General features: G+C 38.8%; 1 protein-coding gene across 1 annotated transcript in view; it reads right to left on the bottom strand.

The window, feature by feature from the left end:
• Positions 1 to 1,568: 1,568 nt before the first annotated feature.
• LOC121718555 (heterogeneous nuclear ribonucleoprotein L-like) overlaps positions 1,569 to 16,412 on the bottom strand; it is a 64,917-nt gene continuing 50,073 nt past the window's right edge. The window contains exons 10-13 of the mRNA XM_042103580.1: positions 13,604 to 13,805; positions 5,914 to 5,971; positions 4,048 to 4,146; positions 1,569 to 3,432 (exon numbers count right to left, since the gene is read on the bottom strand). Coding sequence (XP_041959514.1) covers positions 3,377 to 3,432; positions 4,048 to 4,146; positions 5,914 to 5,971; positions 13,604 to 13,805 — 415 coding nt within the window. The 3' untranslated portion in view covers positions 1,569 to 3,376. The remainder of the gene's footprint in view (positions 3,433 to 4,047; positions 4,147 to 5,913; positions 5,972 to 13,603; positions 13,806 to 16,412) is intronic.

The following is a 16,412-nucleotide window of genomic DNA, read 5'->3' as shown; positions in this document are numbered from 1 at the left end:
AGGACCTGACATGGGCTATTCACATCCAAGCTCAGGTTAAAAAGGCCAGACAATGGATGTACCACCTAAGACAACTTTTACACTGGGGCCAGAGAGCATATTGACCCTGAATCACAGTGTGGTACGATAACAGTTATGGCGTGTTTTGTTTGGTCCTTGGTTCAAACATAATGTACGTTGTTTTGGACAAAAGCGTCTGCTAATAATTTTAAATAAACAATATAGCTGCAAGCAGCAATGAGGGGGCCAAGCAGATAGGCCGGAGTAACCATGGCAACGAAATGCTGTTAGCTCAATGCTGCAATCAGACTTATGGCCATAAGCTGTCAAAGCAAGTTTCACGTCTAGCACGTCAAAAGTTACAAGGCAAAATGCATTTTTGCTAATTGCAGTGACCCTAGAGGTCAAAGATCACAAAATTTATTCGGCATTCACCTGATGGGGTCATGAGTCCATGTAACAAGTTTGGTTTTGATGCATGCAACGATTGCTGAGATATGAGCTCACTTCCTGTTTGGCGGCTTCGCCACAAATTTCGATTGGATGTGACGGGCGAACGCTTCTATCAATTGTTACAGAAATATATGAAGTGACAAGGCATGGTCTGAAGATGGTCTGTGCCAATTTTGGTGAAGATCAGATGAAATTTGTGACCTGTGCGAAATTGTTGGTGTTTTTGATCAAATCAAATATGGCGGCCGAATAAATTATATTGATGTGACAAGTTGCCCTCAGTTGACCTAAGGACCTTTCACAGTATTACCAGACACCGCTAGTACAATTTAATTCTAAGCACAGCAGCAGCTACAGGCCAAAAGGCATGTTTGTGAATTACAGGGCCCCCTAGAGGTCAACGGTCACCAAATTTCTTGAGGGTCCTCCTGATGGGGTCATGAGTCAATGTACCAAGTTTGGTTTTGATACATGCAAGGGTTGCTGAGATATGAGCTCACTTCCTGTTTGGCGGCTTCGCCGCAAATTTTGATTGGCTTTTACGGGCGAACGGTAATACTTCCGAAGACAAAAAGTGATAACTTTTGTGAGGCTTGGTCTGAAGATGATCTGTGTCAAATTTGGTGGGAATCAGAGAAAGTATGTGACCCCTGATACATTTTAAGTGTTTTTGATGAAATCCAAAATGGCGGAAAATCCATCATGGCGGAAAATGACGTCATAGGATGCGTTGAACTCGGCTTGGTCCAAGGATTCCAACAATACCTGACTTTTGAAAATCGGACCAACAGGTCAAAAGTTACGTGCATGAACGCACGTCCAACTTTGGCCTGTTGGTGGCGCTAGAGGGTTCGAGTTGCCGACATGAAACTTGGTGACATGAATCATGGGACCGTCCCCAATCAGTGTGCCAAAAACTTTTTACCATACGGTTCTATGGGCTGCCATAGACTCCCATTGCATATAATAATAATAATAGGAAAACGTAGAAACACAATGAGGTCCTCGCAGCTTCGCTGCTTGGCCCCCAATAAACACAAACAAATGCGACATCCTGCGAAATCGCTGACTGCACCTTTAAGAAACAGCGCCATAAAACACATACACAGAAGCAGTTAGTTTGTAAGTTATAGGCCTTTTATTTAACTTTAATTGTTTGCATTGACATTTGTGTTATCATTTAAATATAATGTACTAAGAGTTAAATATTCATCACAATCATAACTAAAACAATTCTGAGGTGCGTTCAAATTCAGCAGTGGTGAACGTTCGTGGTGAATATGTTTTCTCTGAACAGATAAATTTGATTGATTTGGTGTAAACAGTCTATTGTAACGGTAACACTTCGCCCAGATCACGTCCAGGTCTACTCTCTGTTCACGGAGAACGACCTCCTCAAACTGTTTGCGAGTGTTCGCAAACGTTTGGCGAGAACTCAAGGCAAACAGAAAGCTGTTTGCAAACGTTCGCCTATGTTTGCAAATTTGAGCACACCTCTGCTTAGGGCACCAAAATGGCCCGGACCTAAATGAACACAAAACAAAGTTGGTCTTTCATGAAAGAAAATGATAAATTGTGACACATTGTCTTGATGATATATTACAATACAATCTACATTACAGTCTTTACAGATTTCACATCTTTTAATTATGTTCCTCAACAATTCTGATTATCTACAATGATGCAGGCACAAATACACTAAGGTCATTTAGGTTGATCCAACTAGGACATGTCTGACATATAGATTTATTGATTTTTTAGGAAGTACACAGCTTACAAGCAGTGCCAATGACATCATATTGACAACAAAATTACAGAAAAAAAATCTAACAAAAGCCAAGTTGACAGATAGGCCTAAATGAATTAATTTAATCCCATTTCCTCCTGTACCAGGACAATCACTTAATGCAGATGCCAAATGGCATGCTAGAATAAAAGGACATGTTTAGGACATGATATTCAAAGAGAATAATGGATTGTAAAGAGAAATTGTGACATAATACAGACACCTTTAAGGGCCTCCTGTGTCGATGTGTGTTAACACATTCACTAAAATCATGCTAAGCATTTCTTCACACATAAAACGGTATTGATGAAAGATAATCCAAGGAAAAACATACATACAGTACCTCTGAGCATGGTGTTGAGGTGGCGTATGCATCATATTTGTGATTTGCAGTAGGTGACACTAAGAGGAACTAACAGTGATGTAAGGAGGCTAAACAGTCCATATCAGTCATTACGGTACGATTTTCTCTGATGTATTTTTTCGGTGGGGCTATTATTATCTTAATTGGACCATCAACATAGCTATCGTGTCAGTTATATGGGAGTGGATCAACCAGTTAACTTGGTTTAAATAATGTTAAAAAAACAGCTGTTTAATAAAAACAACATGCATCGTAATGCACCGAGAATTCACATCTCTAATATTAGTGCATATTTAACTTTGCACACATGGATAAACCTTCAGGATGCACAACAAGCATCATATATGAAGTATGCATACATACATACAGTTCATACATTGGTGTATGCAGCATCCGTGGAGAGGTTTACCTGAAAGATGTACATGATAATCTGTTCAATCTAAGATGTGTCTCAGCCCATATGAGGATCACTGCAAGAGTGGATGTTAAGGGTGTCAAATTCAGGCTTATCTGACTCACGTTTGTGAAGAGACTTGGGCATTGTGTGCGATAACCAAAAGTGGGAAAGTGTGTACACACAGTAAATTGTTTTCTGTTGTTTAAAAGACTGATAGATTTGGCCATAGGTGTTTGCAACTTCCAATAAAGAAATAGTTATTTTAGTGCTTTGCACTTTGGCTCTTCCTTTGTACATGAGTTCTTTGATCTGCTATTCCATTCTTCTTTCTTAACATGAATACTCCATGGCTTATGTCCCTTTCTAGTTCTTCGGCTTATAGATGAGAAGAAGTGGAGAAACACAGCTTCAAAGTGTAAGGGTTGGATCCATCTAAAACAATAAACAAAGATTAGCAAGCAAAGAGAGTTAACATAGAAATTGGATTACACCAACTTTTTTGGAGTGTAATTACAATAATAGACCATGCCATGTCATGCCAGGCAATGAGGACTAAATACAGTGTGTTAAGGAAAAAAGTTTGGTAAGTCAGCATGAAAGGAATCATAGGCTAAATGTTTCTGGCAAAGCAGATTTTTTCAGTGGCCTTTTATGTCTAGCAGTATATATTAGGAGCTTTTGGATGGATAAGATGTGTTGTGAAAACAAGGGCTTTACATCTAAGATAGAAGACAGTAGTCACATTAGGAGCTTTTGGATGGATAAGATGTGTTGTGAAAACAAGGGCTTTACATCTAAGATAGAAGACAGTAGTCACAACAACCAGAAAAAGAGGAGGAAACCACTCTCCAGGATATTAATGCAAAATTCCTTGCACGACTTTAAGGGACATAACTGGTGTATATTAAAGTAGACTATATATCTGCTGTGCCTACAAATGCTCATGCTTGTAATTAACTTTTGTCATAACACTGAAAAGTGAATGACTAAACATGATAAGTCCAGGCCCTGAATGAAAAGTTGGTTTAAGAGTACTAGCACACTCACTTGGTATCCTGATCTGGTAATGGTTGAGCACTGTTAGCACCTCCACAGCATCTGTCTTGCTGTCAAACTCAAGCAGACCTGATATGGTTTTAGAGCTGGCTGGAGAGAGTAAACAAGCGAATAGTAGAAAAAAACATTATTACCGGTAGGCCAAACAGGCATTAAGTAAACAGGGTGCAGTCTCAGCAACTGAACTGTTTTAACTGCAGTAAAACACACTAAGCTGAGCATTACATACAGTATAGGCCTGTGCACACACACACACACACTACAAAAGCCTGAATATTACGGAGCCCCTAAGGGGACATCTAAAGTTTAGTTTCATGCGCACTTTGAAACCTACAGTATTTCGCGCCATTGTGAACATCCTCCTACTAGGGATGTAAGGATTACCGGTATAATGGTAAACCGCGATAAAAATGTTGATAACAATTACTGGTTTCTTTTCAAATATCATAATTATCACGGTTGATTACCGCGGTGTGGAAACCGTGTGTTTAATCCTTCCCAGCTTCATCCGAGCCTGCTTTTGACATACAGTAGGCCTGGTACAATGAAACAAAACTGGTACCCTACTGATTCTGTTGTCTAATTGATGGTTTTAACTACGATTCGGATTAGGCTACATCTGATTTTAAAAGGCGGAACATGTCCACCGCAAAATGTGCACTGTATCATGTAGCCACTCTGCGTCTTTTTATGTTCGCATCCACATTAAATCAATTCCACTCACGTTATCAGGAGGAGAATACAGTAGCCTAAAGTTTTATTTCAAACGCTTAATTTGGTCTCACTCATTGGATCCAAATAACAGAAATAGCAAACTCCAAGTTATGGTAGGGTAAGTTAAGCTATAAGCATATAGCCAATTAAACATGATAAAAAAAATTGAACAGGACACTTTTTTATCACCGTGATAATACCGAAAACCGTGATCATTTTGGTCACTATAACCGTGAGGTTAAATTTTCATACCGTTACATCCCTACCTCCTACTGTGCAGAATGCAGCCAGCTGTCACAGTCAGCAACAAGCTCCGGTTGATTAGAAAGGATAATGGCTGTCTGTCTGTCAGAGACCAAATTTCCCTCACGGGATCAAAAGAGTATATACTAATACTTATACTTATGAACATCCTCTTTCCTTATGTTTAATACATTCATTCTCCTTGCATTTTGTGTACATTCACCTATATCCGTTGAGTTGGCATATGTTTGTAACTGTTTATAGATTAAAGTAATTGCCCGATCCAAATCTGTGTATCCCATGCACCAGAACCAGATTACAAGACTTCAAAATTAGTTTTAAATATCGTATGGAAACAATATAATGGTGACAACTTGCAAGCAAATCAGCAATGCCCTTATAATGAAGACCTAGGTTAAAATATAGTACTATAATACCGTAACTCCTGTACTAGTAGTCATTTCTCTAGCTGCCACTGTCTCCAATATGCCCCAGGCTACATCAATATACAGCAGGCTTTCATGTGCTCAGACAAGTTTTGCGTGCTCACACGAAAAGGTTTTGCCTAAGTACCTGAAACTTTCATGTGCGCACATGAAAGTTTTGCGTGCGCACATGAAAGTTTTGTGTGAGCACATGAAACTAAACTTTATATATTTTTTTGCTCATGTCCCTTTAGGGGCTCCGTAGAATATACATAATAGCTTTACCTTAAATACAAGATCAACATAATATGATTAAGGATAATCCTAACTACAGAGCAACTCTTGGAATCCCCTCTTTATATGGGTGTAACTGGAAACAAAAAAATGTACAGTATGTAACAGTAGTGTGTTTAATAGTATTAAGTATGTTTATTAAAATAATTCATATTATTATTATTAAGAAAATAGAACTTACGTTTGGCATCAAAGACTTTGAACTTGATGAAACCAGGGACACCATGTTCTGAACATAACTAAATAAGAAAGAACTTTTTACATTTACAAATACAAATACATCTACTGTACTGTACTACTGTAGTTGACTCTCTTTATAGATAACTTGAAATATTTTCTTTCTTTAAAGGAACCATATGTAAGATTGTGGCCAAAACTGGTACGGCAATCACTTTCAAAATACTGTAGAGCGGTGTATCCCCTCCCCCCTGACTGGCAGAGCTGGCAACCCGGATGCCGAAACACTACTGACTTCGTGATTAGTAGATAGGAGGGTGGCGCATCAGGCCAAAACACAACATGACAACATGAACATCAGTTGGGGGCTGCAACTTCACTTTTTAAATGACAATATCCTGGCCGGAGTACTGTTGTCAGTGATATAAGTATTTGAAATGCGCATGATTTATTAATGTCTAGTGACATATCAGGGCCATTTTATGATTAAATGAAATACATTTCTTACATACGGTTCCTTTCAGTTTTTGCAACAGTATGTTGTAAGTTATAACTTCTGACATACATAAGAATTCTGACACACATACAAGTCAAATATGTAAATCAAATTAGGGTCTATAGCAAAGTCCTTTTAGGCAAGTCCCTCCACTCGGCGGCCATATTGCAACGCTTTTTGAGTACTCATTGGGCATCCTATTCGGCAGAAATGCGCGTGCGCAAGGCTTCACGACACCAATCTTGCTCCAGCAGCGAGTTCACAACACATGATTGGCACGATGTCTGCACAACACAGCACATAATTGGCTCAATGTAGTCACATCACACCACATGATTGGCTCAATGTATTCACATGTCGACGTTTTGGCGAGGAAGGGGTGGGATATGTTTAGACAAACTAACCCCATGCATTTCTATTGAGGATTTTTGGAGTGCTGTGTCTCCTCATTAGAAAGTCTCTGTCTATAGGCACTGAAAATAACTCAACCAAAATACATACTGTAGTAATACTATTTTTTCAGACGTTGACCGTTGCCACGATGTGCTACATACAGTACAATTACAGTTGTGGCCAAATTTGTTGGGACCCTTCGACGAAAAAGGAAGAACCCTCAACTTTTCTCTGAAAGAATCCAAAACTTAGCATTCATCACTATTTACTTCATGTTTAATGCAAATCAGACTTTGCTTTAAACTCTTCAATCAACAGAACAGTTTAGATAATAAAACAAATGAACATGGCATGGACAAAAAATATATCATTTACCTAGTAGTGTGTTACTGTGTTGCACAGCCTTTACAGGCTAGCACTACCAACAAGCATTTTCTGTAGTTCTTAATTACACTTCTGCACCTGACAACAGGTAGCTTGGCCCACGTATCCTAAATAAACTGCTACAGCTGTCTCAGGTTCAAAAGGTGCCTTCTGCAGACTACGTGTTTAGGCTTTTTCCATTGATGTATTCAGCCCTAGGCTCATAGAAGACCACTTCAAGTCCACTGCTTTTTTTCATAGCTTTCATAGCTTTCTTTGGTGCTTTTAATTTTGTTTTGGGTCATTATCTATTATCATTATCATGTCATTATCATTTAGGGCAGCCGTGGCCCACTGGTTAGCACTCTGGGTTGCCGGTTCGAGCCCTGACCAGTGGGCCGCGGCTGAAGTGCCCTTGAGCAAGGCACCTAAACCCTCACTGCTCCCCGAGCGCCGCCGTTGTAGCAGGCAGCTCACTGCGCCGGGATTAGTGTGTGCTTCACCTCACTGTGTGTTCACTGTGTGCTGTTTGTGTTTCACTAATTCACCGATTGGGTTAAATGCAGAGACCAAATTTCCCTCACGGGATCAAAAAAGTATATATACTTATACTTATCTTCCCTTTTAGCACAGATTTTAAGGAACCCCATGCTAAACACAGCAAAGCAGCCCCAAAATACTGTATAACCACATCTTACTCCATGGTGTTCTTTTCTTTGAAAGCTTCATCTTTTTGTCTGTGAACATAGAAGTATAGTGACTTGTCAAAGTTCCAGTTTCACCTCATCAGTCCTATAAGGACCGTTCATCCAGATGGATTGTAACTTACAATATTATTTTTTACCAGTTCCAGTCTGGCTTTTTAGGTATTTCTTTCAAACAGTGTTGTTCTCCAAGATGCCCACTGCTGTCCAAAAGGTGACAGATGTGATTAGATACTGATGTACCTTGACTTTGGATTTCACCTTGGAAGTATTCTTTAGCTCTTTGTCTTTCAATTTGTCAAACATTTTGTCCAGGCCATTTCAGAATATCTTTTTACTCTACTGCATACCAAAATGTAGTGCCCATTGATGAGGGAAATACAGTAGTTTAGTTTCGCATTTTATTTGTGATGATCCAAATTATAGATTTACACGATTAGCCCACTTTACCCATACAAATGAATGGCTACTGTGCTTTTGGTTGACACGCAGCCTCCTCCATTATCCTCCTCCAGTGTTACATACATATTTTGATAGCTGCCATTTCCCCTTAGCAGGGGCAGAGTGGGACACTAAGGTGCTGTCTACACGGGGACGACGAAATTGGTATTTTTGTGAAAACAATAACGTTTTTAATCACTTTGGTCTTGTGTCCACATGACAATGGCATTTTAGGTACCTGAAAACGCACTTTTCCGATAACGGGTTCCAGAGTGGGAATTTTAAAAAAATGCAGCCCTATCTTTGCTGTGTGGACATAGCCTCGTGAGACCATCCTGATCTCGCGAGCTTCAGATTTTCACTCGCAGATCAGTCTGGCATCTCTCCGATAGAGAAAATTTGGAGCAGTTCACCAAACGAACGTCCAATCAGCATTGGTTTTGACGTGGGTTTAGGTGTGACGCGACTTCCATGGATGAGATGAGCATAGCTATCGCTGAAGTTTTATCCGAATATTTGAGTATTCCTGGGGAAGCTAGGAAGCTAGGAGTCTCTCCAATGTAGCTGGGAGGAATGAAGGAATTGATTTGGACCGTCTATCACCAACATAGGTGGTGATAGACAGATGTTTTATCCAATCAGCTAACCAGTATTTTTGCTCATTTTTTATGCGGAGCAAATGCAAAGCAATCCATCTGGCGGAGTCAAGTTAGTGTGGACAGGCAAAACTGTACTTTTCAACCAAGGGGGTTCAGAAAGCATACTGTACCCCGTAACAGAGGCTCTGAGCATAGGCCTACCTGTCAACTCTCCCACATATTTGAACTTGTTTTCCTGCTGTCTTACCATTTTAATATTTTCCTGTAAAATATCCCATATTTTAATACTCTCATAACATTAGCCCTGCCACCGGACCTGTCAGTCTGTACTGTTGTCCTGTTGCTACCCCCTTGCCCTTCCAGTGAAACGGATGTTTTAAAAGCATTGTTTTGCTTGCTTTAAGGCAACATAAAGTGATAAGCCTATTTAAGATAATTTAGTTTATGTGAGAACATGATTTGACGCCAATCTATAAGCAAAGTCACATTAGACCTAACTCCATACCTCATTTAGTTAGTGCAGCAGTTTTGTAGTGTTTTGTGAATTCTTGCTGTTAGCAGAGGGACAGCAACAGAAAGATTTTTCCCGTATTTTGTGTGAGAAACCCTAGAAATCTCCCTTATTTTCAATGCTCAATGTTGACAGCTATGGCTCTAAGGCTAATCGTGGACCACTTGGAGTTAGCATTCAATTGACCCCCAGTCATTTAGGCGTCACTTTGATATCAAATAACTTTACATCTGAAGTGTATTAAGTCTTTATATGATAATTTTCTATTTCCAGAAACACAACATTGTGTGACTGGCTTCATCACCTCGTATGAAGTATTTTTTTTCTCGAAACAAATGCTAAAAGTTATGAGCATGTGACTTTCAGTCGCAGAAGTAACAGTATTCTCTAGATAAGAAACTCGAAGGCAGACTAAGGGAAAGTCCACGGGTATGTTATTTAGGAAAGCAATGAGGAACAAAAACAAGTGATGTTTTGTTGGGTTGGTACTCGTCAGAACAAATCACCTACCAAAGGCTGCACTCTGCACATTATTAATTTGCTTAACGCGGCTACCAGGCTACTTACTGTGTTTCAGTCCATTTCTCTGTTCAGTCTTTGTCAGTCCACTGACACTGAGGATCATGCACGTTCAGAGGGGGGAGCTATGGGTGCCTGAGCCCCTGCCCCTTTGCCTAGGAATGTCCATAAGTGCCCTTTTGAGTGTCCATTTAAATTATCAATGCTTCATAAAATTACTCATAAACATTTAAAAATTAACCTGTGAAAAAATTATTTGAGAATAAAAAATGTTTAAAAGTAAGTAAAGGTGGTGGCCTCATCTACCTGCGCTGCTGCCGGTAGGTGACGTCATAGGCTATCAATGTGACCTTTCAATTTTGCCTGCCTGCAAGATGCGCTCAAGGTATCGTTGTTTTAAGAGACGGTGAAAAGCAGGGTAAGATCAATAGACATTCTGTTTCCAAAACCATTTAGCTGATGTTGAAAAATAAACTATAACATTTATCTTGTTTTGTAGTGTCATTTTGAAGTATATGTTTGCCAGCAAAAAGCTTTTTAACAAGCATAATTTTAAACTGAATTAGTGGTGTTGTTCACTGTGGAAGACCTAACATTGCTGGAGCTTAATCGAGCTGTTACTGAGCTGCAATGCTAGCAATAACTGCCATGGTAGCTGCCTTGCCCTCACCGAGCTACTGATTTGGCTGCTGCATCTGACCAGAGAGACTGCTCAGGACTTCAGCTTCACACTGATCTGCGCTTCTAGAGCTCTGCTGGTAGCCTAGTGTTGCCTGATTAGACTGTTCTGGGGCACCATAGTGTGCCTTGGGGCTCAGGACTAGAGAGTCACCACATAGACTTAAGTTACCAATATCTTCCTAAGAAGGTCTCACAAAATATCTTAAGCAGATTCACAAAAGTGTTTTTAAACCTCAGAAGTGTTTCCAGCTTCGTTCTCATCATGCCGAATCCAATTTCTTCTTTATTCTTCTTAAGTTGACATGCCAGTTGTTTTAAATTAGCGTAGGTAAACATCTCATCAGTCCCGCAAAAAGGGCATAATACTGCAGGGCTGTGTAAGGACCAGCCTTTTGGCCAACTCTTTTTACATTTCTAAAGAATGCCTTTTGCAGTCAATTTACATCTGTGTGGGTACTTGTTGCTCTCTATTGTCTTAGGCTACCTCTACACGAAACCAATGGGTGTATTTTCTCTTACCGCTTTCACACCTTTAACGATACCGGTAAAGAAAAAACTTGTGTGCATAAACAGAGGTGAAAGCGGCTAAAAGTGCTGTAGTGCATGTGCCAGACCAGTCGATGGCGCCGGGCTGTGCAGAGGCTTCACGCTAACTATGCTATCCATGTTACTTAGCTAATCATTTTTAGCAGTTTTGCTAAAAATGCTAACTAGCATGCTAACTATGCTAACCATGTTACTTAGCTAACTTAGCTAATCATTTTTAGCAGTTTTGCTAACAATGTAAACATGCTAACTATGCTAACCATGCTAACAAGCTACAGTTGGTAGGAGTCATAGTTGATGACAAGTAACAGTTACAATGGCTGAACAGTTAAAAAGTTCAGTAGTTTAAAGGGTTACATTGTTTAACAGTGGATTATTGTAGTGAGGACTTTTATTTTGAAACAGTTTTGGGCAGAGGAAACAGTTGAATAGGATGTGTAGTCTTAATTGACCCAGATTGTATGCTTAAAGCCTGAGGCTGCAGGTGGCCTGAACACCTGCCATAGGATTCTAATTGCTTAACGGCCGTATTATGATGTCACAATCGGCAATGTTAAGTCTATGGGGATTTTTAAAAAGTTTTTCTTTAATAGTTTAAAAAGTATAAAAGTTTCAAAGTTGAAAAGACATAGCAGCTTGGTCCGTTTGAATACCTACGTTACAAAGTTTGAATGAAGTTTCTAAGTCAAACTGTTCAAGAGAAATAGCGTACGGAAAAAGTGGTGAGCGGAATAATAATAATAAGAAGTTGTTGAAGTTGCCTAGGAAGAACAGTACAGTGCATTTTCATGCACTGTAAAAAGCCTTGGAAGAACAGTACAGTGCATTTTCTTGCACTGTAATAAACTGCTGCAGCTCAAACTTGTTGCTGGAAGTAGCCTATGGGGACTATTTTCAGGTGCTGCGTGATGTCATTGCTCGCTCATGGTACACTCACAATGCAATGCATGTTTCATTTTCTGTTACTCTAATTACACTTTCTAACTTGAGAAAAGACTAGTTTTAAATAGGAAAATTACCGGAAATCTTAGTCACTTTTAAGGCGAGACACGGCAGGTGAAAACATCGTTTTTTCATGCACTGGTCAATTTCGAGATTTTGAGCTAGTATGTTACCTTAGCATGTATTCTATCACACTACTACAACAAAAAAGTCCGATTTACACATTTAGGTGTTTATTTCATTATATTGTGTCTACTCGCGCCTGTATATTTCTCCTAAATTCAGCAAAAGTTAGCATTCTAACCTTGCATGCACTCCCGCGACCGTGGTCCAAAACATAACATGTGTACTACCGTTAGAAAGCTCTGTTTTTCCTGTATCACGCTATGTGATCCATATATGGACACTTCCTTTGTATCAGCAACCAATCGCGAAAGTTCAAAGGCGAGTCTAGGCTGAGAATGGAATCTCAATGGCTGTCTTTCAAGGCTGTTTTCTCAAAATGAGTTTCCGCTCACACTCTGAGCTCAATAACTCCACTTAAGAAGCTCGTACATACACCAAACTTTCTGGATTTATGCCTAACTATATGTCGAAGATTTCTACAGAGGGGTTTGTTGATATATTATTCCTAGCCTGACTTAGATGACATTTTATGCCTAAAAACATGGAAAAAAGCGATTTTTTAAGGCTAGTGACATAATTTTCTGATTTACAGGATAACAAAAGTAGATATTCATAAATCCCTCTGTAAATGTTTTCCCATCTAATATCTGAACACAATGAAAACATAATTTTGAACTTGGCTGTATCCAATGCTCAGGTTTCGTGCCTTAAAATGTATGCAAATTAGCGCATATTTAATTAGATAATGCCTAATTTGCATATGTAAACATTAAATTACAGCAAACTTGTAATACATTGTTTTCTCATATTAATGTAAGTAATCAACTGGGGAAGTTTCATAGTGATATCTGCTTGTTAAAAATTTTACCCTATTCACCTGTAGTGTCTCGCCTTAAGCGTGATGCTAGCAGGCGAGGCGAGATGCTAATGATCTAATCTGATTCAATGATCTATGCTAGGCTGGAGCTAAAAGTGGTACCGCTAGACTCAGAGAATGGCTGGATGAACTGGAGAAAGGTAAAAATCAATTGTTTAACTTGAGGGGAGGTGGAAAATGAGCATAATTCCCCAAATGGTGGAATATCCCTTTAAAGACTCTCAAGAATCAATGCTATATAAATAAACGTGCCTTGCCTTATTTACCTAAATCAGACCCTAAGACGTTTTAGCTTACCAACCTATATTTCTCTCTTGAGTAGCTTTGCCATAGTTCCTCTTCCAGTGTGAGATATTTGGTCTCTTGCAAAGCTATGCTTTCAAAGAAGCTTCCTTACTAGTGTGCTTTGTGCCTGCTATAACTGCCACCATTCTACCTCAAAATCCTCTTACACTTTTTACAGCATAACGAAAGAACTTTTGGAATGGTAACATACCCTTCGTAGCTCATCCTCTGTCACACAAGGAGGTACATTGTAAAAATGGAGGACACACGATGGTGGCTGAATAATGTTCTTAGAGGCCTGCCCAGCACTTGTGAATCTGTTGTTGCGGGTCATAGCGAAGTCCTTGTAGCTGCTGGAGCCATCCTCAAGTTCAAAGACCTGGCTTGGGATGACTGCCTGCTGCTTGGACACACTGTAGAGAAAATAATATGTTGAGGAAAGAGTGCAAAATGAGACACATGGCATTATGAAAATGAAGTTTATGTGAAGTCTACCACACTATAAGGTTGAACAGCTATATCTAATTCAGAAAATAATAACACTACTGCCATGCTATTGAAAAGCGTAGTTAAGCTAATAACACCTCTACTTATAGTGACACTACTGCCCAACACTGATAGTCTGTAAGCATTAGCCTTTATGTTAGTCTTGGGGCTATGTCCACTATAGCCCATGATTATGTTCTTAAATACATTAAACATTGTGAAAGAAAACTGGGTTATATGCCTGATGGATGGTGAAAATTCTGATCCAAGAAAATAAAAACAAGTCACCTATGGCCAGGTCATTGACTGAGTGGGAAAATACTATAATATTATAATATATATATAATAGTAACTATAACTATATATATATATATATATTATAATATTTGGATAACTTAATAGCCAGTGACACACACACACACACAGAGACTTTATCTCTGGTTCAGTTTTACTTTCTTAATGACAATGAGTCATTCCGTGTCAAATCAGACAAAATACAGGAAAATGGTTGCAGCACCGACAAAAAAGGAGTTTAGATTCCATAACTAAAACCTGTAAAATATTTGTGTTCACTTCTATTGTTTTCATAGTCTTAGTAAAGTACCAATATTGTACCAAGTCCCTTTCACAGAATAAATGCATGTAGTTACAGGTGTTTTGGGAACACCAAAATGAACATTTACAATAAACAATAGATTTTAGCGCCCCCTCAGGTGAAACACAGCATAGCATTTTGCTCCTTTTACAAGGCATTAAAACAGAATGGCTACATTTTCCTTCCCATATTTCAAAAAGAATAAGACATTCCTAATATCTTGAAAATGAAAAAGATGCCAAATATCGAATTATGTACTAGAAATTATATTTTAACCATTGACCTAGAATAGGCCTTAATTGGGGATATCCTTTCATGTTCCATTATTCATTCATCGGTGGCTATGAAGTTTTCAAAGGCCATTTGAGTATCTTTATACGTCTTCTTATACAGTGAATATTGATGTCCTGTCGTGGTAGTGGCTGGGACTGGCACCCTTTTTCCTTCATACAATAACAGACTCTGACTCAGAACAATATTTGGGTATACAGGCTGACTGCACCACTTACCAGTGTTGTTTCCAACCACACCTGTGCTGCATCATATAAGTGCTAAAAGCTGCAGAGGCCAATTTTTTTGCATTTTACAGCATTTTTTTTGCTACAAGTCATGGTAAGAGTGTGTGTTGGCATTGGTGGCACTGTTAAGCGTCTAGCTGCCAGAGTCCAGAGGATGGCCAGATCCTCTCAGCTATTTAGTTCTTCAACTAGTGTAAGTGTAGTGTAAAGAAGGAGTTAATATCTTATAAAAGGAGCAAAATGCTATGCTGTGTTTCACCTGAGGGGGCGCTAAAATCTATTGTTTATTGTAAATGTTTATTTTGGTGTTCCCAAAACACCTGTAACTACATGCATTTATTCTGTGAATGTGGCTTGGTACAATATTGGTACTTTAAACATTAAATATCCATATACTTAGCTATTTTCACATATATTTTTATGGTACTACTAGCTACCCCACATGCAATTTCAGTTGCTTGAAAATTACACAAAAATACAAACACCTTCTTTTATCCTTATTATTGTCATGGTCATTTGATATGGAGACTTTCATAAACTGATGTATTTGAAGGAGAAATAGTGACTGATACCAAATGAAAAAAACAAACTGCTTTTTAATACCCTCAATATCACACTTAATGCACATTTTTCCAAAATCTAGGGCCCTTTCGAAAGTCAGGAGACATTTAGTAGATTTAAATTGTTTACACATGCTTTTTATGAGTTGGTCTTCCACTCTAGAAAATTTGAGGAGGCTAGGGAAAATATTTGTCAAGATAATAATACCCAAACATGGCACGTGTTTTTCAAGCTGAAAAAATGAAAGAATTTCAAGGTCTGAAACAGCTACGAAGACAGAAGATTTGCACAGAAATATTTTCACAGGCTTTGGTTTTAGGACCCATTGATGATATAGATAAGGGGCCTCATTTATAAAGCGTTCTTAAGCACAGATTTGATCTTAGACGGTGTGTACGCTCAAATCCATGCCAACGCTCAGATTTATAAAAAACGTCTTTGACGTGGAAAAGTGCTTATCTCCACGTCGGGTTCAAACTTGTGGTTCAAATTTCCTTGTGGTATTGCCGGGGTACTGCAAGTAATCTGAGGTCTAAGTGCGATGCATTTTCAAAATTCCAAGACCAACGATCTTATGTCTTTCTTTGCCATATGCATGATCAATATCATGAGATTTTTAAAGACGTTTTTGGACGCAGCTTAATGTTTCATGGTTTGGCATAAAACTGCTAATGAGAACTATAGCCCACTTAAGAAAGTGAAAAAACGTATAGCTTACTTATTTCATAATATCTATATAATAAAAAAACACCAAGACCTATGATAGAATGATTGAAACATTCTTACAGGTGATCTAGTATATTTAGTATTCTCACCAATCTAATATTGACCATAAAATGTCCAATTGTCCTCGTTTAGGA

The sequence above is a fragment of the Alosa sapidissima genome, chromosome 9 (genome assembly GCF_018492685.1).
Source record: "Alosa sapidissima isolate fAloSap1 chromosome 9, fAloSap1.pri, whole genome shotgun sequence".
Classification (NCBI taxonomy): domain Eukaryota; kingdom Metazoa; phylum Chordata; class Actinopteri; order Clupeiformes; family Clupeidae; genus Alosa; species Alosa sapidissima.
The sequence above is the reverse complement of the archived record's forward strand: the minus strand, read 5'-3'. Positions and strand labels throughout refer to the sequence as shown.